Here is a 23603-nt window from a genome sequence, read left to right as displayed (position 1 = left end):
TCTCAAAATTTACGATTTTGTATATGGGTTACGGAAGATAGGTATATATAAGATTGAGATGTGTATGGTTGCAACACTTGATAGGTACCAACGTGAAAGAAATGAGTCAGCAATATTTCCATAAATTTAGAAATAATCGTTCTTCAAAGCTGAATATCGTTGAGGAATTCCTGAAAATTTTTTGCGGCCCCTTCCTTCTCTTAAGCAAGTATTCAAAAATCGAGGACGAAAATGAGTTGCTTGTGAAACAGAATTTTTCCACAAGTTTTCCTCCATGAAGACCCCCCTCCCACCCTCCAAAAATTCCGTTTGCAAAAAAAAGTTATCGGAGAAGTATTTTTTCAAATAAGAAGCTTATGAGGGTTACATTTTCTGTCCAAAAATAACGTTTGCATGTAAGTACTCTTTTCAAAAACGAAATAAGCTTTCATTTTTCAATTAAAAAACGAAGTTTTCATTCGCTGTTCGATAATGAAGTTTTCAGTTCAAAATTGACGATTGCATTTTCTGTTTTGAAAGTGAAGTTCATTAAACTTTTTTGAAAAACGCGAGCTCTCTGGAAAACACCAACTCGAGTCCGGGCAAATTGCCCCTCTCGTCAGTGACTCTGGTTGTTGAATGATTGTCATTCAAGTATTACGACTTACGAGTCTACAAGGTCAAATCGAAAAACTGAATAATCTGAGGAGTTTTCTGGTGACAGAAAATGTTTGCTTGATTTTGATGTTGTATCAGGGTTGCCTAAGAGGGAAAATTATAATTTTTTTGAATCCCAGGTTGAACAATGAGGAAAGAGGGGTGGTCAATTTGAAAATAACCATGATTTTAACTTTGACCTCAAAATTGTGATCTTCAGTTCAAAATTGAAATCATTAGCTGTAAACATGAAGTGTTTTATTAAATTTTTGTGATCTGGACAAGTAGGTATGTTTATAGGTACCTAGTGAATTTATTTTTCAAAAAGCATTCACAATGATTGATGTCATTTTACGTAAGTTGTATAGTATAGGTAAAGGTATCCATGTTTCAGAAATTTTAATGTCAAAGTGCAATCGACCTCTTGCGTCTGCAAGTTGATAATATCGTGTTGATTAGAGTGGGATTTTAAAAATTTTTCATGATGGAATTCAAATTAGCCCAGAAATTTGTGATCCAAGAATTTTTTTATCCGATAGGAAATTCCAATTTATCACCCCTATAATTAGGTACATTTTTGATGCTGACAAAGGAACCTTTCGAGGTGTCTGCTTCCGACATAAATGGGACCGTGATTTTTGGAAAGAGTATGTTCTGAAATCCCTATTCCCTACAACCAAAATTTCTGCTGCACTAATTGATTTTTGGCAAATTTTTGAAAATTCGAAATCTGTCGTTTTCGATGATTTATAGTTCTGTTTTTTAAATGGGTAAAGGTAAAAATTATGGAAATTAGTACCAAACTAGAATCGTTTTTGAACCAATTTTCCACATTTCTGTCCATTCATCTGGAGCCTCCAGCGTGATTTTCTATTCCTCCAAAATTATAAAAGGTCTCCAGAAGGCGTGAAAATTAATTTGGACAGATAAAAATTTTAGTAGTGGCTTATTCATGGACCTATGTATTTGAGAGATCTACATCGAGTACCCATTTTTGACCAGCGTGTTCGACTTAGGTACCTATACACATTAAAAATAGGTTGATCAGGAAAACACACTCCAAATGTTCGCCTGGAAATCGATTCAAATGTGGATAAATCCTTTAAACAGGTTCTGAATAAGCCCAAACTCAAATTTTTAGCTGCACAAATTGATTTCTAAGTCTTCTGGAGATATCGAAAATTTTGTTGGAGCCTCCAGAATGAATGGCCAAAAGTGTTGATATACTTATTAGTTTCAGGACTGATTTCTATAGTTTTTACCAAATAATTATAAGTAAAGACCTACTTGTTTTCTTCAAAGCACAATTCGCCGAATAGTCAATTTTGAATTTTGGAAAAATCCTCAATAATCTAAAAATTAATCTTGATAGTTGAAATTTTAGTTATGGAAGCTGTAGACCATGCTCATTCAAAAAATTACGGTTCCGTTCACTTCGGAGATGGATTCCTCTAGAAATTTCCTTCTGATTTGTAAAAAAAATTAGCAATTCTGGTTTAAAAAAACGATGTGAATACAGGTTTCAATTTCAAAGATACATACTTTAATTTTGTGAAAATAAGAAAACAATTTTAAACATCTAAATTTTTTGGTTTTTATTACATATTTTAATTATTGCTTTTTTTTAACTTTTCGTATGTTTTCTTCCCCTATAGCGTTCTCTCTGTCTGCTGGAGCCAATAGGAACACAAAATCAAATTTACTATTACTATGGCATATCTGGACAGAAGACAATACTTGGGTTCAAAATTTCAATTTTCAGTAAATCCATCAACCATCCACTTTCATAAGGTAGGTATAGGTTCACGAATGATTGGGATCACGAAATTAGTTTTGAAATATTGAATTTTAATTCGCAGCACGAAATTTAATAGATTACAAAATAAACAACTGACAAGCACTTTCTCGCGCTCACGCTTCCCAGCAGCACCTTTCACGATTCCCCCTTTTTTTCGATCCACCCAGACCAACTGAAAGTATTTAGAAAATAACCATTCGTAATGTCAGCTATAGAAAAGAATATAAACAAAGTCAATAAGAAAGGCTGTAGAGAAAAAAAAAAGAAAAGAAAGAACAGTGAAAACAAATGAACATTAAATGAACAATTAAAAAAAAAAAAAGAAGAAACAGAATGAGAAGTTGAGCTTTTTTTCTTCTTGTAACTGGTATCCGTCACTATAATATATTACTTTAAATTAAAAAATTCCTTCTTGAAAGAAAAAAGTTAAGATAGAGTTTTACGCGGATAATTTTGTGTTTCCATCTTGCATTAATTTCGATGATTATTTTTCAAATTTTAGGAACCGTGACGATATTCGTGCGTTTATGAAAAGAATGAAAACGAAATGAAATGGGGTTTTTCAAAACCGTGATGTCGCGATGTGATTGTGGTCGTGTCAAGATTTCAAGTTTAAAAACATAAATATAACATCATTCCACAGGTTGTATGGTATGGTTGACTATGCGGTATATTTATGACAGTTGAACTGATGCACGCAACCTCGTCAACGTGTAAGGCTTTACATCGTTATTAATCAGGTAATTTTCGAGTGAAATTTTGTGTTTTTTTTTTTACCGAGGTAGGCTATGTTTTATTACAGCAGGCAAATTGATTAGTTTATTTTTCGTCGTCGTCGGTTTTCCCTGCGTAAGTATTTGGCACGAAGAGAAAAGAATCACTAGAAAATATGGTCGTTTTCCATATAAATTGGTAAAAATACACGTTAAAAAATTGGTTCGAAAATAATGAAATTAAAAACAGAAAGTTTCACGTGGTATGTAATTTAATTACAAGCCGTGAAAAAGAGTTGTCGGTAGTATCGAGTTGTACGACGAGTAAAAGGTTAGGAAAATCAATTCGTGAAATGAGAAGGGAGTGCGTTTGCCACTCATAACATACCATATTGCTTGTTTCTAAACGTGCGCTCCAATCGAGCTCGGCGTAGACCTGCTAGCAAAAATATTATTTTAACGGGAACTTCAATCTAAATTATTTCTACATTCCAAGTTGGCCTGTTGTAGTAACATTTGAAGTGTTTGCCTTTGCCGATGTTGAGTGTTTTGCTTGCGAAACCGGATTGTAAAAGCCCAGGAAACGCGATAAGAAGTGAAAGTGACGAAGTAAATCGAACCGAAGCGACAAATTGGTGAAGCTCTGCTCATATTTTCTCATCTCATTGTATACTCTTTATAAACGTCATTTCAACTTTTATTTCCAAAACAAACTTGAAAGCTTTTCATTTTCAACTTGTTAAACTTTCCGGCCTTATTTCGCCTCTTTTTCTATTGACCATTTCCCAGCTACTTTGCTACATATGTTAGTACTTTAAGTTTACTTGGATGGATGCTTGTAGGTAGGTATAGTCTTGCAAATTAGTGAGATTGTTGAACGCAATGCCGAGGGTCTTGCGGGAAACATGAATGTAAAGAGAAAAGTTTTTGCTTTGTTTTTAACTTCCGAAATTATAAAAGTAAGAGTTTTTGCTTTGTTTGTTGTAGATACCTATGTATCTACGCTTCATATTTCAGTGATGCAGGTAATTTGAACATGGAACAAATTTTTTCCAAAAACATAGCTCGATAACTTAATTAATCAAAAATTGGTAGTTTTCTGGGTAAAATTCTGAATCTAATTTTGAAATGTAAAGCTGAAATATCAAGACGTGTCCTAGTAGGAACGTATACTGAATGAAAACCCAAAGCATTTTCATGCCTGGCATGGTACCTAAATAAGTACCTGCCCGTATAAAATATCAAGTTATGCTCAAAACAAATTGAAGAATAGGTATAACTACTCCTAAAAAATTTGAAAAATGAATAAATTGACTCGAAAAATGAAAGAAAAAATACCGAGGACAAGAGAGAGGGCTTGAGCAAGTTTTTTGATGCAAGGACGCCGACATCTTTTCACAGGAATTCCCAATTTTGTGATTAATGAGAAAAATGACTTGTAGAAAAATGTTGACCTCACTTTATTCAGAGGTCAGACCTTCGTTGACATTTAGTACTTCATAAGAACATCTCACGCATACGTTTAGCAGATCATTAGATCTGTAGGTTTACTAGGCTATGTGCATATTTCACATGGTGTATGACCGTCATAAAATGAGTTTTTTAATATGAGTAGAGAACGAGATTGTGACGTTATACCATGAAGAAAAACATGTAAATATTGGTTTATTCGATATTTATATGGTGTTTGTAGTACTCGTACCTAAAAGTAATCGAAATTTTGTGGTTTTTCGATACAAAGATCGAAGAGAGTCAACTCATGAGTCGAACAACTGTCAACTTTTCTTTGAATCCTTTCAAAAATAAGTTGAATTGGCGGTCTTTTTTTCCCGAGGAGTTGAGTCTAACTCTTTTCAACTTTTGTTCTATATCCATATTTTTGCAGTTTGATCGTTACAAAATTTTCATGTTTCTGAATTTAGAAGAACAGATATCACGAAGTTTTCTATTTCAAAAAATTTAATTTTCAAATTCTGAAATTCAGAATTTTAGAAACTGATGGAAAAATTTTCATGTTTCTGAATTCAGAAGAATTTCTATTTTTGATAAAATGAAAATTTTTGTCCCCAATTACAAAGCTAAACATTTTTAAAAAATATTATGCAGTGTAATTTTTCAAAGGGGGAAAAATACGAGTGTTCCTGGTTTCTCTTCTCCTAACAGTGTACTATTTTTTGATTGTTCCAGAGTCATTCAGTGAAATAGATTTTAAAAATTTTGAGGCCGAAAAGTGGAACTAAGAAATTAGGTTGTGATACAAAATTGGAATGAGATGGGGTCAGATATCACGAAGTTTTCTATTTTAAAAAATTTAATTTTCAAATTCTGAAATTCAGAATTTTAGAAACTGATGGAAAAATTTTCATGTTTCTGAATTCAGAAGAATTTCTATTTTTGATAAAATGAAAATTTTTGTCCCTAATTACAAAGCTAAACATTTTTTAAAAATATTATGCAGTGTAATTTTTCAAAGGGGAAAAATACGAGTGTTCCTGGTTTCTGTTCTCCTAACAGTGTACTATTTTTTGATTTCTTCTCACTCGATTCCTACTTGAATTTTTTTGAATGTCGCATATCATAAACAGTTTTTCAATAGGTACAATAGCAGCTAATATTTGTCCATACTCCATGCTTAGAAAATCGCCCCTAAAATTTATTGAGACAAATCTAACTTAGAAATACCTACTTAAGTAAAACTAAAAAGTATAAAGATCTAACATACCTGTATGAATGTACGTGTGCTTTTTCATATCTGATTTTTGATGAAATCTTTTGCCACAAAACTGACACGGATATGGTCTAGTATCTGAATGTATGAGCAGATGAGTTGATAAGGTTGACGATCTTTTGAACGTTTTCCCACATTGTTTGCATTCAAATACTTTCTCGACATTATGAACAGATCGGCGACAACATAGCCACCTGCGTGAGAAAATAAAATATACAAAATGAGAAAAACCTGGCTTTTATTTCAAAAATATGTTTGCAGTTAATTTAATCTAGACGTATTCGACACTTTATTTTTATAAAAAGAGCCAGCGCTTGGTAACGGCGCGCTAATGAAAATGATACGCTATGCGAGTAAAAATAAGGGAAAAGTGCTGAAATTTCAAACCAGCTGCAGTTTTACATAACTAAGTATTTGCATTGCCGGTGCAATATGCTTCCTGCTGTACGAATGAGAGGCAGAGGGGGGGGGGGCTTTAGGTACAAATAAATTCAGTTCATGCATACGTATAATAATCAGAATTGAGCATTTGAATACGCGCCGATGGAAAATTAGAACGAATACTCTACGCGTCATATGTAAAATTTACTTATAACGAAGCATTATAGAAGATTGATTTCGTTAGGTAAAGAAATTTTTATCAACGAGCTGTCATAAATGATCGATTCGAAGCGTTTTACTTACCTATGTTGACTTAGACTGACTTCAGCGCCGAAAGTTTTGTTACAAAGTTCGCATGCGAAAGGCCTTTTTCCACTGTGCGATCTTCGAGAATGTACCTCTAAACCATGCGAAGTAGGAAACATTTTATCACATTTAATACAAGAAAATATATCCCCTAGGCCGGAATTTCGTAATAAAACATGCTGATGATTGGAGGATTGGTTGTTTTCCATGGAAATGTCGTGAGACGAATGATTCCCGATGTTGCCGTTTACCAAAAAATGCTGCCGGATACGTAACAAATCTTCGCCCACGGGAGGACTATGCGAGTTGAAAGAATTATGAAATATTCCGTTTATTTTAGTTCCTGCGAAAATAAACATAGAAAATATTAGTATGTTGACGAATTTGACTCATCTTTGTCGAATAAAATGGCTCTTATTTTACACTCGTAAAATTTTGAGATTTTTTTGTGCCTCTGTCTCCCAAATTAGCTGTTCGTTTTGGGGGTGAGGAAATGATCAAAATTTGAAAATAAGGGCCACTCTACATATTAATTGCGTGTATAGTTTCAGTTTTTATCACATACCTTGATTAATCGCAGGCGGACTTGCCATTGCTGCAGCTGCAGCTTGTACAGCTTCTAAACTAAGGTATAAAGATCCGGCTAAAAAATTTCTATTCGCGTCGATAAAATCGACGTTATCTTTACTCAAAGTCGAAGCATTTTGAACACTATAAACATTATGAGGTATACCGAAGCTATGAATGTGTCTTGGTAGTACGGTCGTCGAACTGGTGTTCATTTCTTTTCCTTCTTTTATTAGAATGTCCGGAAAAGTTAGATTCGGATAGAGTAACGATCTCGTCACCGATATGGTCTCTGCAAATGCCGGATGAAATGTGTTTCGATTTATTCTAGGAATGTCTGGTTTGAGTAAAGCGTTTACGCTAAACGATTCCGAATTCTTCGGCCGTTTTGAAAAAGGCGACGGTGTCCTGCAAGTGACATCCAGAGGCGGCGACGTTGATGGACTATCCACTTCCAATTCTGGCGACGAAATAGGTGATCGCTCTCGCAGCTCTGGCGATGAAGATTTTTGATCAGATGCCGACGTTTCGATGTATTTATCAGACATCGTGATTATATTATTATGATATAATTCTCTTAATCGATTCGGATTCTGATATATGATTTCGTTAATATTATGTTTATCGTTTCGATGATCATTTTCGTCGTCGTCTAATTTTTCAACCAGTCTTTTTACGCCAAATTTTATTTGATCTGAAACAGAAAGAAAACATTTTCTTAAATCTGTATAGGTAAGTGTCTGCTACGCGTTTGTGTATATTTTCGTTTTACCAGGAATGAAAAATAAAATAGGGAAAAAAAGGTGGGAAGTTGAAAGTGGTTGTATTACGGTAAGAATTTGTAATTAGAGCAGTAGTATGAAATTATTGCATTACGGTTAAGAAATCCCTTTGAAGCAGGATGCGAAATATCCCGCTGGTACAACCCTAACGTCGTTTCGCTACAATATAGTCTGAACCTAAACTGTCAAATCGTTTAACTGATATAATTATCAAGCGTACTGCTCTTGCATATTCAATGAACTATTCCCAGTTCCAATCTCTTTTAATTTCGTGTCTTCTTACTTAAATCGGTTCATTTGCAAAATATTTAAAATGGGCGCCGTTGTTTTCATTTGACTTACTTTGCATGCCGGGATAATTTTTAAACTTTATATTTTCTCTATTAAAAGTTCGCTTTTCTCAATGTTTTATCGGATGCTTCGCAGCATATTTATACATCGATTTTAATTTCGTCTCTCATTTAATATTTTAATTTGTCGAAAATTTAGCGGTGAATATTTTTGCCATTTTAGTGTTGTACAAGGTTCTCGAAGTTGGCTGGGAATAAATTTGCCCTTAGGTATTTCATTTTCAACGGGATTGTAAAATTTTGCATTTTCAGTTTACCAGAAGTATTTATTGTTTATATTTAGATTTCATAGAAAGAGAATTTATTTTGAGGCTCGTTTTTCTTAACAAAGCCCTGCCATGAGAAATTTATGAACAGATTTTCTGAAAAATCTGATTATTGGTCAATTAAATAGGTACCTACTTCGAAACTATAAAATTTTATCTCAATAAGAATTTGCAATGAGAAACCATGGTTTGTGCGTGATATAAATGTAAAAACTGAAAAAAATTATTTTTTGGCTTTTTAAAAGTCATTTTATTGTAGTTTTTATTGGTACCCTATATTACCTGCAACTTTTTGAAATGTTTGATTTTTAACTTTTTTTTCAAACAGTAATTAAAGATAGTAAAAATGATTTTTCCGGGCCACAATTTTTATCACGAATAGATAAATGTTTGAATTTTCGATTGTCGCCAAAATTTTTATTTTTCATCAATTTCTCTTCGTTCAGGGAGAGTTTGAATCTATATACCCCATATTACCTGCGCTTACCCTATTCCTTTTTTTTTTTTTGGTTTAAATAGTTCTGGCAACAGTTTATCAAGATGGAAAATTTATTTTTGAATACCAAGTTATTCTTATAAATTTTCATTTTTAAATTTTTAATGGTTTTTTTTTTAATGGCGAAAACAGACTATACAGTAGGCCAACATACACTAATTTTTTGCGCAAAAAAGTAAATCTTGAGATAAGAATCCACTGATCTATTGCTGACTAAAATTTGTTCCCCTGCTTTGACATTAATTGAGCCAACTTCCAAATTGAGATCTGGAAAATCCAACAAAAGTCAACATTTCTGCAGTATTCTAGAAAAGCTCCAAATCGACATGGAGGTTTCAGATCAACTAAAAAGTGGTCGTAAAGCAACTTTTCAAAAAAATAATTCAAGGCCAAAAAGATTTTAATGTAAAATTCAGCTTAAATACCTATTTCAACGCATTCGGAAAAAATTACCTTTCAGAAGCATTTAAAGCACATAACTGCCAAGATATATAATATCGTTCCAAAATTACGAGTTCCAATATTTCTTTAAATTACGTAAGTAGATACCTATTTATCCTTCGTTTGCAGAATATATTTAATGTGCTCATGAAATCTAATTATTGGGTAGGCAGCACCCAACTTAATTAGCCTACAAATGCAGCTAAATTTTGAATAAAAAAATTGCTCTCATATCCTGCAGTTTATTTATTTATTTACTCATTTTTTGAAATTTCGTATGTTAATAACAGGCTTTTAGATTAAAAGATGATTGTTTTTTGGATCCTGAAATTTCACATTTTCTCTTCTCCAAGTTTGTACTTACATGCGCATTTCCTCACCCTCATCTAATTCTTCTCCCGTTCAATCGCGAACCAACCATGTTTTGATTTATAAAAAAATTAAATTGACTAGATTCTCTGTAGGTTTGTTTTTGTTGAATCAAGCAGATACTTTTATTTTTGTATCATTAAGGAGCGCATCTGGCCAATGTTGAAATATTGTCAAGTGGTTTTTACGCACTTGCCACGCACACTTTTATTTCATTCATAAAATAGAAAGGGTGGTTTGCGTAGGGAGTAGTAAGTAGCCTAACCTACGTACGATAGATCGAGTTTGAAAATAAACTGGTTTTTTAAAAGTTTCTAATGCTTGTCATGTCACAATGTTTAAATTTAAGAATTTTTATAGCATTCGCGTGGAAAATTTATTAAAATGAACCTACATTATAAGATCTTTTTTTGATGCTTAAATTGGTCGATTTACGTAAAAATATATCGATTTGCTAATGGGCCTGCATCAATTCTGAACATTTGCTCGAAACTTTCGAGTAGGTAATGTTCTAATATTGATATTTTATTTTTCTCCTGGGATATATTATCAGCGCTGGAGATTGAACCATCCCCTTTCACATCTTACAAATGATGGACGAATGGGTCATTTGGTGTAGATGTTACCAAATCATTGATAAAACGACGAAATTGATTCGCTAGTAATTTTCAAAAAAATTATGATTTTTATATAGGTCGTCAACTTGGTAGGTACCTAATTAATTATTTTACCCCTTCTTTTAAAACTACCCTTCGATAAACCATTGTTTTCTTTCTAAATGAGCATGAGTAAGTAGCTATACTCTAATGAATTGGTACTCACTCGTCTTAAAGTGAAGTTTTCAATTCATTTACTAATACTTGTTCATTATCTACCGATAACTATAAGAACAAAGTCGATAATAAAAATATCTACCGCGGTTAATTTAATTAATATTCCACAGCCAAAACAAACATTTACACGCGTATGGCAGATAACGGATTGAACGTAATAAACTATTAATATTAGATGGGTATTAAGGTAAATGACTCTGAAAGATGATCTTATTAACAACGATGAGAAAGTATTCGCTCGAATTAAGGGCTGTAAAAGAGGGTTATTGGTTACGCAAACCCTTATTGTAAATATAAAACGCGTACAAGTCCAATAGCTCAAGTGTCGCATTAGCGAAGTGAACTAAGTGCATGGTGGTATAACGGCTACAAGAAGAATAGGTCTACATCACTTTCAAAGTACAGATTGGCTATGGAAACACCTGATACCAGAGTCAAAATATGAAAAGCATTATTTAAGCGCGGTGTTTTTAGGGTTACCCAACAAATCCTTTAACGTTTAGGCTTTTGATTTTTTTTTCTCTGGGCGAATTAGCTGCCGAAAGTTAATGAGATTAATGGTAACGGATTTTATAATATAGTTTTTTGTTTTTTTTTCATAATCGTATACTTTAATCGCTCTTACAGGGTATGATATAGGCCTAATATATTTGGGTAGGTAGGTACACGTGTAACTGAGCTTACTTCATGTTAAAAAAGAAATATCAAACGAATTTGTTGATACAGAGTCTTTATTTGTCGACCAAATAAAAGACCATCCACATCGATTTTTGTTGGTAAATTCCTCTTTGTTGCAGGATTTGATGCGTTGATTTTTAAACGATGCGGATAGCTCGAGTTATTACCAGTTATCGCGTGTAGAATTCTAAATAATGTATCTCGGATCGTAATATTTAATATCACAAGTGTCTGTGTCTGACTTGTTTACAATATTTTTCTATGTAGTTGAATTTACGAGTTAAGACCAACTGTAGGTAGGTATGACAAAAATCCACTCTCCTATAGTTAAGCTATCATCAAACATCAACACAGATTTGTTGCTAAGATGACAAAAATTAACTCAAAAAGGTGCGTGTGAAACAGTGAAAGCATGTACTCGCACTTTACCTGATAGGAACGTGTAAGCTGAAAACCAAGCTATATTCGTGGGTAAAATTTGCGAACCATTGTTACTAAAATGATGCGCGCTGAAATGCTTAAAATGATATTACAATCCCAGTCACCTAACCTAAGAACTGCTCTATAACTATCGTTGATGTTATAAACAAATTTATAAGCCGCAAGAAAGTTAAAACACATAATTTATGGTTGAATGTTTGTTTGTAAACTTGCTGCTCCATTAAATCCTAATGATTAGTTATACTAGCTCGCGATGAGTTTATAGTGTTCACCATTTTGGTCATTTTTGGCGGTAATTTATCTCGGAATGATTTTCACCTTGAAGTGGCCAACATTGATTAAATAGTAGATATAAATTTTTCATAATGATGAATTTTTTATACTCGAATGATTAATTTTATTATGTATTTCGTCGATGATTTACGAGTGTTTCGCCTTTCGCCGATTCTTTCAAGGACCATGTTTTTAAAACTAATATTTGATGTGCTTATAATTTTTAGATCACTACCTCGCCCCTAACCCCTCCAGAAGGGGCGAAATTGCAATTTACCTTGAAAATTTGCATTTTTATGCACACCAGCACGGGTTCTTTAAAATAATTTTTTGGAACATATTTTCTTGACTAAACGTATTTTTTCATTTTAAAACGGTATTTTTGGTAACTTCTCTTAAAAGTACAATTATGGAAAAATATATGTACCTAATTAAGAACCTATCTAACCTATAGATGCACAACATTATTATAAAAATTTTTTAAAGATTTTTTTATGAACGTTTTCCCTGCCACTGTGGTCAATTTTGGTCGACAAATATTTTTCCACCGGAATATATGAAAGACACCCACCTACACCATCAACTCGAATTTAAACCAAATTTGTCAAATTCCCTCCAAGTTTTATAATTTTTATTGAAAGAATTGAATCGAGAAATTTGGGTAACCCCAGATCTCTTTTTTGAGTGATCCATTGGGCTAAAATTTACGTCTGGACCAAATATCTACTCAAAATACATCACATACATTGCAACATCAAAAAATTTAAAATCTTTGATTTTTTTAAACTATCGTTTTCGTCAAAGTTGAATTTTTTCAATTTAGAATAATACACTTCACTTATCATACTCGTAGATAAAAAAAATTGAAGATTTCAGGTTTATATTCATTAGTTTAAATATGAATTTTATTAGTCAAGGAAATATTCAAGATGTACTTGTACTTCTACCAAACGCACGAATTTTTCATTCAAGTATAAGGGAGGGGGCATATTAGCTCAAACGAGCGAGCAGTGATCACCTTTTCTCTCTAAAAACGAATACCTATACTGGCATAACTATTCCCTTCAACGAGTACTTCCTCGACAGACCATGACGTGACGCCACAAATGCTCTAGAAACGGAAAAATTTCCCAAATTAGTTGAATCATAAAACACACAATGTTCAGGTATAGGTATTTAAAGATCTGACCCAATTGATCTAATGACAATGGTAAACAACTTAATAAAATTTTGATTTATTGGTATTTTATAAATTGTGTAATAAGGAATACGCGAATGGTATACAGATATCCATACAATACGTACAGGTACATATAACTCGTGTGAGCTCCGTAATCCTTATGTAAAGAAAATTTACTTTAAGCACACCTTTCTTGAAAATTGTGAAACGAATATTCGTGGTTTGACAGTGCTTTATTTTATAACCAAATCGTAAATATACAACAGCTCGAAGCTGCGATAAAGATAATTAAAACGCTGTAAATTGCTTGATTAGGTAGCTCAAAACAGTCTGAAAACCTGCCTGGTCTGAACGAGTGTATGTGAAAGCTGAAATTTCATCGAATCTTGTCTATAAAATGATTAAAGTCTTATCTAACTTAGTACATTGTTATTTATCTTCGTATTTTTTTTCGAATTCGAGGTGAAAAGGTACACACATAATTATTTTGTCTGGTTATCAAACTATTAGGTATTGGTTTTTTTTTGGAAGCAAATTTTCGTTTAAACATATAGACCTGCCCTTTTAAACATCTGACGGAATTTAAGGTAAATGTGGGAGCCTGGGAGGGGAAGAGAACGGGAACATGGAAAAAATCCTGATTAGAAAATTTTCACTGTGAAACATTGACTCGAATTGTAGAACTTTGTATTCAACAATTCAACTTTTTTTCAGCCTTTAACGATTGAAATTTGTCGTTGATTCAGAATCAATTGGCACCGAATAAGATTCAAAATTGCGTTCAAAATTGGTGCTGAAATAGAATTTTTACCAGGAAATTTTTCAGTCAGCCCTATGCTTATTGCGTAGTAGGTATAAAATGATTCACTTTGTTAACAGATTTTACATTAAGTAAAAACCAAGCATATAAAAATTCATAAACATCGAAACATACATATTATGCCTACTTCATTCGTTCCGCTTATTAAGCAGAATTAGTGAAAAGTTGCAGATGTTCGCCCCTATTAAGGCTGCTGGAATGTTTAATCAGTCGTCGACGATCGTCACGCAGCACTCTGCGGTATCATAAAGTCACGAAGATATGATATTACGGTTCATTCTCTTAATTAATTCGGATCTAATGAAGTAATTTTTTCAACTAAATTGAACATACGCTTATTTAAGTTTATCGATTCTCGAGCGTTTAAAAAACTTGGATAACTTTTTTTCCCTTCTGTTTGGGTAAAATTTTCAACTTGGTTTTTGTTAAATTAACATATTATCAAAGGTATATAGTATACTCCCCTTTTTTTTCGCTGTCTTCTATAAAGAAATCTTTTAACGAAAGTCTGTAAAAATATCAAACCTAAGTATGAAATTTTAATATCGCGTGTATTAGCCTGAAGTTTAGCGCAACAAAAAGAAGGTGGCAGAGTAACAAAAGCGAAGCTATCAAAAAGTGTCCGCTATTTTTTTTATTATTTTTTTCCAAAGTAAACACCAACGTTTAAAGTGTAAACAAAATGTTAGACCCCACCTACAATAACCGCTATTATTTATGATCGTTTGTACCGTTGTACATTATTTAGAGTAGTATATTCTCTTCTATTTACAAATCGAGCTGCTATGACTGCCATGTTGTTTGCATAAGAAACAAGCTGTTGGAGATTGTTAACCCGTATCGTACCTATAAGGTATTATCGATACAGTTCGAAAATTGTCTCGTATCCGAAGCCACTTACCAATACCGTATGATTTACGCTTTGCCCGAGCTAATATCAATATCGTGCAGTCAGCTTCACAATTTGCTTGTTAATATTTTACGATAGGTTTATGATTTTATATACCCTACAAAGTAGATATTTCGAGATTCAAATCGACCAATTTTTCACATGCCTACCTACCTAGAAACTTCTTATTTCTACATCCGACGTGTCAACATGATACGTGGAATAGGTACATAATCCTCCACTTATTCCTTCAATTATTGACGAATCAAAATTATTGATACATACAAGTACCTACAGATGATTAGACAATAAAATTTATTCCATAAAAAAAATCAAATTTGCAGACAAAATACCAGCGTATTTTAGAATTCCATGTATTGAAAATACATAGTTTCGTAATCAAGTTGATGAACTGAATCAGTTTTATGAAAACCATGAGAGAGATAAGTAGGTACCTGTATGTACGTTGAAAAGGCATTTATTCTCACATGATCTCGACTGAGATTTTGCCTTACATAAGAGGGTGTCAACGCTGAAAAGATAGCGTGTAAGAATGAAATGTCTGTTATATTTGTTGAAGAGTTTCCAACAAATAGAATATTCATAACTATACCTACAGTGTCAGAATTTTGAAATATGTTTTGTTGAAGTGAATTGTCGATCAGATACACGAAGCATAACGTGTTAAATAAAACATAGGGTTTGCTTTTTCTATTGGGTAGGTATTGGTTTGAGTGGCTTTGGATGTTTTTTGTTATGATTTTTTTTCCGAATTTGTAAACTACAGTATTGCTTCAAAAGATTCATCCTCGTTGAATTTGTCATGTTTCAACATGACAAATAATATCAACTATCAAGCTTAGAACTAAAATGGGCCCCAATCAACTCGTGAAAAAAATGAGTTTTTAAAGAATTCATAAATTTAAGAACATATTGAACTTGAAGTCATTTTTTGGTCAATTGTTAAATTTAAAAAAAAAATAAGAGATCTAATTGTTGGCAAAATTGGAATCGTAACCGTAACGAACTATGTTCGGTAACTTTTAAGTTTTTATTTTTTATTAAAAATGAATTTCAGTTTCGCGATATATATATTGTTGGTTACGTATAAAATGGTTTTTTGTTCTTTTCGTAAAATCGCGTAAACTGTTGGCTGTTAAATTATCGTTGTTTTTTCGTTGTTTTCGTTAGTTACTAAGTTAGTTCGCGTTTATATTATTCTTGTCGTCGTAAAGTAAAGTCATCGAGTTTTTTGCTCAGTCTCATTTGTCTGGTTTATTGATCGTTAGGTCAATGACCGTTAACAATAAATATTTATTTATTTTTGTTGAAGTTTGTTTTCGTTTTGTCGAATGTTAGGCAAGTTTAATATTGTTGTGAGTCAGATTTATCGATTTTGATCGATTTATCGTTCACTAATCTAAAATTTGTAAATTTTAAACTCAGTTCCTTTATAGGTACCTACTTAATATACGACCTTTAATTCATTATTTTTTGTGAGCCCAGTCCTCAATGAAATCCGGACCCCTCCCTCTCCCTTTCATGCTTTCCTGATCAATATGTGCTACAAGTGGCTTCGTTCGAGACTGTTTGGTAAAAATAGAGGGGGATACCTACGCACATATCAATACTTTTTGATTTGGCGTGATAATTATGTATACTTATTGTAATTTCAGAGAAATCAGAAATCCTAGATTTTTTATCTGTGATGAATGCATTTTTTCAAATTGAAAAAAAAAACTGACTAAAAACGAATTGGTAAAAAATCAATGATTTTTATTAATTTCTCTGAAATTGCAATATAGTTACATATGATGTATTTCGAGTTGATATTAGTCAATTTGACCACGTGGTTGACCCGGAAGGGGGCTCAGGGTTTCCCAGAATCGTGCAATTCAATTTCTATAGTAAAAATTATTGAACATAGAAAAAAATGACAAATTCAGTTCGAATTTGGGTTGATGGTGCAGTCGGGCGTTTTTTAGTATATTGCGAGGAAATTTTTTTTGACCAAATCTCAGCAATTTACGACAAACATATCGGGAAGAAACAGTTTATTGCATTTATGAAGGTCTTCCATCTTGATAAAAATATTCTAAAAAAATTCTATGTAGGTACGTTATGTGCATCTAAATGAGATAAGGGTAAGGGCGCCCAAAACCGAACACTTTTTGTAAAACCGCCACCAATCGAAGACTATTTCACTTCACAAGTGTCCGTGTCTGACTTGTTTACAATATTTTTCTATGTAGTTGAATTTACAAATTAAGACCAACTGTAGGTAGATATGACAAAAATCCACTCTCCTTAAAATATGGGTTGAACCTTCCCCTAACTCATATCAAAATTTTGGCGCAAATGAATAATCCTTAATATGGTTTTTGAATTTTTTTCCGAAACAACTCAAAAACGATTTTTTTAAATTTGGTATCCTAATCCCAACAATCTCCAAACAGTTAGGTACCCTATTTCCGACCACATTTGAATGTGCAGCAACCAATAAAATACTATTCACATGAAAATACAGTAAATGGCTTAAAAGATAGATTGAACCTTCCCCCAACTCATATTACGTAAAATTTTGGGGTTATAGAATAATTCTTTATGGCTTTTTGGAATTTTCTTCCGAGGCACCTCAAAAATGACTGTTTGAATTTGGTACCCTAATCCCGACCACCCTGAATTTACATGATCTTATGGGTGGTCGGGATTAGGAGACCTATATTGTTAAATTTACACTTGTGTAAAAATTTTCTATACATACCTGCAATTGATTACAAAAACGGCAATACCATCAAAATCTCACTTTAATCACGATCACAAATCATATTTAACACCACAAAATTAGTTATAACTAGTTGAAAATTTTTGGTGATAGAAAATGGTGAAAAATAATTGCCTGTGATAGAGGAACACGTTTATATCACTTTTCAATAGGTAGCGCTAATAACAGATGAGATATACATGGTGGTCAGGATTAGGCACTGGGCGGAATAGGGGTACTTTACTCTTACATAATATGTATTTTTTTCATAATTGGATCTCTGAAACAAGTGACCAGAAGAGCCGTTTTAAAGCTGAAAATCCGTGTTTTGCCCAGAAGATACGTTTGAAAAAATTTCAAAAAATTTCCATAAAGTAGCCTTTTTAATATCTAACAATTCTAACATCTCTGAAAGTTCGAAAAAAATCGGGTAAAAACTGCTAAAATATGTACCTACTTATAGGAAATTTTTTAACTGCAATCGCAATCTCACGCCATTTGAAGGGTTAAAAGTGATTTGGCGATCTAAGAATTTTATCATAGAGGTTTGAACCATAAGGGACAACTTTCGCTGGTAAGTTTCAAAATCTGAAGGTGCGGCCAAATCGTATATTTTACACGGCTATCTTGAAGATTTGTCCAAATTGATTGAAAAATAAAATTTCTCTATAAAATCACCACTTTTAAAAAATTTTCAATTTTGGATTTTTAGGAGGTGTTGGAAAGTTTATTTGATTAAATTTTTCTAAAAGTTAAAAATAGCTAACAAAAAAACAAAAAATTGTATTCTAGATTTCAGTGAAATGCGAGCTTTGTTGAAAGTTGTGTAAGTTTTTTACAATTTTCCTATTGTTCTGAATCAAAAAAAAAAAAAAAAAAAAAAAAAAAAAAAAAAAAAAAAAAAAAAAAAATGGTGTGAACAGAAAAAATAATAAAATACTTGGAAAAAGTACTTTGAAAAAGTCTCGAATTTGAATTTCAAAAATCTATAGACAACCAGAAGACTAGGTATTTATGTTTTTTTGAAGGAAGAAAAAAAGTAAGAGTTACAGTAAAAAAAAGTAAGAAATTTGCTTTTTAGTTTTTAGTATAGCCTACTTTAAACACTGAAATTGAGTGAACTGTATGAAGAGACAGACAATCTTCAAGGTTGGCTTTTAATAAATGACATTTCAGCAAAGACAAGTCGTCTCGTTTTGGAGTGAAATAAAACAAATGAAATAAGACGGAAAAAAATACTTGGAAAAAATATCTGAATATAGGTACATTTCAATGATGAGAATTGCCTGAGAAAATTAGAGTAATTTTAATCTCTTTCCTTTGGCAGGTTCCATCCAGTGTCAGTTTTTGTGAGCATTGTATGAAGTTCAGAAATCGTATAGGGCCCTACGTATTAAAAAAAACAAATATCTATCCTATTTTTTCGAGAAGTTTTTTTTTTACATCAAGCAGTGGTCTTTCGTTTTAAGCTTTCCGCTTTAAAACGGATTTTTCATTAATTTATGATGAAGAAAAAGGCTGATTTTAAGCGGATTGTCATGTAACATGACGTAAATTAACTTTCATCGTAATATAAACGTTGCGCTGGGTTCATTTTTCCCTCAGTTTTGAGGGATGAAGATGATCAAGTATTAATATCGACTTCGAGTCTCGCAAACCTAATTCAATTATTCTTCCACTCCGCAGAATAATTTTTTTCGCGATATTCCCAACAAGAGTAGGTAATTGAATAACGGCGAACTTTGTTTCTTATCATTCATATTTATAAGCGTTGTTATTTTTCATTTTCATTATTATTTGACAAAGTGGTGTATTTAAACCGCTGAACGTGCTAAAAATTAGATTTACGTAGTTGAGAAATTAAGTCGAGTAAAGTAGATTGACAAGGCCTTGTATACAAGTGCTTACGCTGAGACCTGGAGGGTTGAGCATTACATGTTAATGATCTAATATTCTATAGATTTGGATTATGGATCATAAGTCGATGGGAGAAACATCGTCTGAGCCATGGGTTCAATGATAATTTTTGTCATTGTATCTGCAATTCAACTCATCATTTCGAAACAATCTTTATTCTTCGATCTTACGTATTTTCAACCCACAGTTTGTCAATTGAATATGTATTTTTCGAACTACCTTTTTCTCTAGCCTAATACGAAGAAATTGACTTTTGGTTCTGTAGATAAAGAATAGATATTGGTGTTCACAAAAAAAGATCCAAGAAAATTCCAGTACCAAACTGCACCAAATAAGTTCGAATTGACAGGATTCATTAGCGGAATAAAAATAAAACTATCTACTTCTGAACTATTGTTCAAGATACATACGTAGTTGAATACGATCATCGATCCAAGTCTTGATCCTGATCCTGATCTGTGCTAACTAAAAAATTCAACCAGTATTTTTTTTGGGGATTTTTTATCTTTATCTGTTAAGGTATAAGTAGCTTACTACGTAGATTTCAAAAATTTAAAGCGTCGAAATTATGTCAAAATTTTAAAAAAATGGAATTTTATCAATCAAGAATCGTTTTTTTTTACGTTTCCATTCTCTCAAAAAATAGGAAAACTATGATGAAGAAAATTTCTGGAAAACGGTGAGAAATTTGTCACAATGATGCAATAAGGAATGTACTGAGTTGAATTTTGTGTACCTAAGTATGTACTTGTATGTAAATTAATTTTAATAACGCGTGAGATCTAAACATCATTCCTGGATCAATAGCGAGAGGACAGTGAAAAGAATGCAATTTGCCTCCGTCCTCAACTTCCTGGAGCCTGGAGGGTCTGGAGAGCCCGAGGTGAACCGTGAATTCTCGTTTTTGGCAATTTCCTGTTGAAAAATATTGTCTAAGGGGATCTGTCAAATGTCTACTTTTAACTCATCCTCTATTTTAACCATTTCCGGCAAAATTTTCAAAAATGTCCAATTTTTTTGGCTACATTGTTCAAAAAATTATATTGTTTGTCAAAATTGCTAATAAAGTTTATCTTTTTGACTAAAATAATTGTAAATCAAGTGTTATATTTTTTTGCCCAATGTTTCAAGAAAGTCGTGCTTTTTTGCCAAAATATTAGTAATAAAAGTTTTGTTATATGTCAAAGTTGATTAGAAAGTCTTGCTCTTTTTTTGCAAAAATTATGCAGAAAGTCATATTTTCTGTCAATATTATCAAACAAGTTCCGTTTTTGCAAAAATTATCAAAAATGTTCTGTTTTTTTTTTCTAAAATCTTCATTGAGTCTCGTTTTTTCCAAGTTTCGCGTTCGTTTTATCCTTATTTACTGAATTGTGGAAATCGCTTCATTTTTGTCGTTCATTTTGTCTACAACTTTTTGTGGAAATCAATTTATCGTTTACTGTTTATTGAGTCGAGTGATTCATTTTTTTGTAGTGAAATAAATTTTTCTATCGTGCATTCCTTTTTTTTGGGTGCTAATCCATTATTGCTATCGTGCAAATTCCCTTTTTTAAATTAACGATAAATTGCATACTAAGCAAAAAACAATGGATGAATACTAAACCATGTTCATCTTCTGAATTTAAAGCATTCAGTTCCAAAGCTCAATGTTTAAAACTAATTCGACGATCTAAAGCTCCGAAAAATTTGGCACGAAGAGGTTCAGCTAACTAGTTTTATGGAGAATATCTTTATCGAAAAAAAAACACAATTTCGCTTTCGTTTTCAAATTCTTGAAATGATCGAAAAACAAATTACATCAACTTCAAAGAAGGTAGATATTTGCATGATTTCGCATGAAACCATGTCTTTTGAAGAAAACCGTTTTCTAAGTTCTTACATAACAAAATGGGTAGGTACTTCAGGTTGAAACCTGATCAAATGTTGCAGACATGCTACATATTATATAATCAAGTATAGAACCCATTATAAACACCTTGAACATTTACTTAAATGGAAATAGGTAGGTACTCAAGTATTTTGTGATCGTACCTCACGATGTGATCATTCTCCTCTACCTATATACCTACCTATTTAAATGTCCATTAAATTTTTGTCCAACATATTATGAGCATAATAGGTACTGAAAGACAATCAACTTTTGATTTCACCTGTGTTACCAATAGTCAATTAGGTTCATCAAAATCACTGATTAAATTCTGATCATCAATGTTATTTGAATGCAGAATGTAATCAAGCATGCAATGCCATCAATCTCATACTACCCATTATCGCGAGTATTTACATTTACTCAGATCAATCAGTATCTAATCTATATTCATTCGAAGTAATCCTGAGATGTGGTAAAAATGAGTTCGAAACTGTCAATAAGTATTTTTAGACTTTTGTCGAGGCTTTCACCTCAATCTGGTTTTATCCTGAAAATGTAACATAATGATCTACTAGATAATAATAAGAAATATTAATAAATATCATTCGTGACGATACCTTCGATTTTAAGTTTCGGCGTGACAATTCGAAAAGCGCTATTGGTCTCCGTATCTTTATTGCGAGCAGCGTTGTTTCCTTGCAGAAGTTTCAAAAGACTGGGATTATGACGTTCTTGAGACGGTTCGGATCTGATGGCATTTCTCATAGATAAACTAAAATCCAAAGGTGCCGCCGAAATTGATATCTCCATTTCGATCACAAATCACTACAATACAAATAACATATTTCGAAATTCGAACTATTCGCTTGATGAAAGACAGGTTTATCGGTCTAAAATTTGATAAGAAAGATGATAATATTATATGAAAGAGGTAAAATGTAAAATCGCGACAACAAAAACCCCGAGCCCGACGCTTCTAGGCTTACGAAATGCACGCTGCGCTGCGTAAAACGGATGCGCCTTTTTAAACACGACCGTGCGTTATCGTGTACATTACTGAAACGAAGTTGGAAAATGAAATACGTTTATAACGGGATACACATGAAAAAGCTTACCCGTGATAACAGCTTGTATAATCCCGAGAACGCCAGTCGAAGGGAGGCGCCAGTTTTATTTCTCCTCCTTATGTAGACGATCACACCTATCAATATAGTAGCGTGTTATAATTTCCTTTTGTCTATTTACTACAAAGTTTACATGCGGAGCAAATCCGTGCTGTGCTTTTCCGTGTGCGAAAATGTTGGAATAAATGATGAAAATTTTCTGTTATTTTATAACTTGTACCTTAGGTATGCTGTAGGTACTTAGGTAGTAGGTACTCGTGTCCCTACGTTGCATAACTTGTTCTCTATTTCTTCGCGGAAATCGTCTAGGTTTGGAATGAGAATTTTCGGATTTGAAAAGAACAGCTTATTTAAGCTTAAACAGATGCTTACGAGTATTTCCTGTTGAAAATTGACATTTTATAAAAATGTTTATTGATTAAATTATGTAATTACAAAACATTTCTCATTATAGAGAACCATCAGTCTTTTACATTAACGCTTCGACTTTGATTTTGAAAATCATCGCAAAACCTGAAACGAATTACTTATTTTTATTTTATTTTATTTTAAGGGTGCCTGAATACTTAAAACCCTCAATTTTTAATTTTCAATAATGCTTGCGCGTTGAAGTTGATTTTCTGATTTTCAAATTTTTTACAAATTTGTGAATCAAAAAGTTCACTGAAAAAAAATCTGTCGATTGAGCTTCCAAAGCATTGGCTTCAAATACCTATATTGAAAGCGAAGTTTCGAAAGTAGGTATTATTTAAAACATATAGTAACGCACTATGAATGAAAAATTTAATCCAATCTAATTTTCTTTCTTTTTATTATTTGACCGTAGGTCTAGGTAACATTTATACCTACATATAACATTACGACAAAAAAAGATGGGTACCCAAACCAACAGTAGAAGGCATTTCCCCAGAAGAAAAAAGCTGACCAACAGCAAGTTTTCCAGTTTTTTTTTTAGGCAAATACCCACAATATTTCACG

At 32.6% G+C, this 23603-nt stretch overlaps 1 protein-coding gene across 1 annotated transcript in view; it reads right to left on the bottom strand.

Moving 5' to 3' along the window:
• The window catches only part of LOC135839765 (zinc finger and SCAN domain-containing protein 30-like), a 37177-nt gene extending 14544 nt beyond the window's left edge, over window positions 1-22633 (bottom strand). The window contains exons 1-4 of the mRNA XM_065355960.1: window positions 22119-22633; window positions 7128-7823; window positions 6560-6905; window positions 5870-6069 (exon numbers count right to left, since the gene is read on the bottom strand). Of these exons, the coding sequence (XP_065212032.1) occupies window positions 5870-6069; window positions 6560-6905; window positions 7128-7823; window positions 22119-22311 (1435 nt within the window). The 5' untranslated portion in view covers window positions 22312-22633. The remainder of the gene's footprint in view (window positions 1-5869; window positions 6070-6559; window positions 6906-7127; window positions 7824-22118) is intronic.
• Between the last annotated feature and the right edge of the window lie 970 nt (window positions 22634-23603).

Source organism: Planococcus citri, chromosome 3, assembly GCF_950023065.1.
Source record: "Planococcus citri chromosome 3, ihPlaCitr1.1, whole genome shotgun sequence".
NCBI classification, from domain to species: domain Eukaryota; kingdom Metazoa; phylum Arthropoda; class Insecta; order Hemiptera; family Pseudococcidae; genus Planococcus; species Planococcus citri.
Note: the sequence above shows the minus strand (reverse complement) of the source record. Positions and strands in the feature narration are given on the sequence as shown.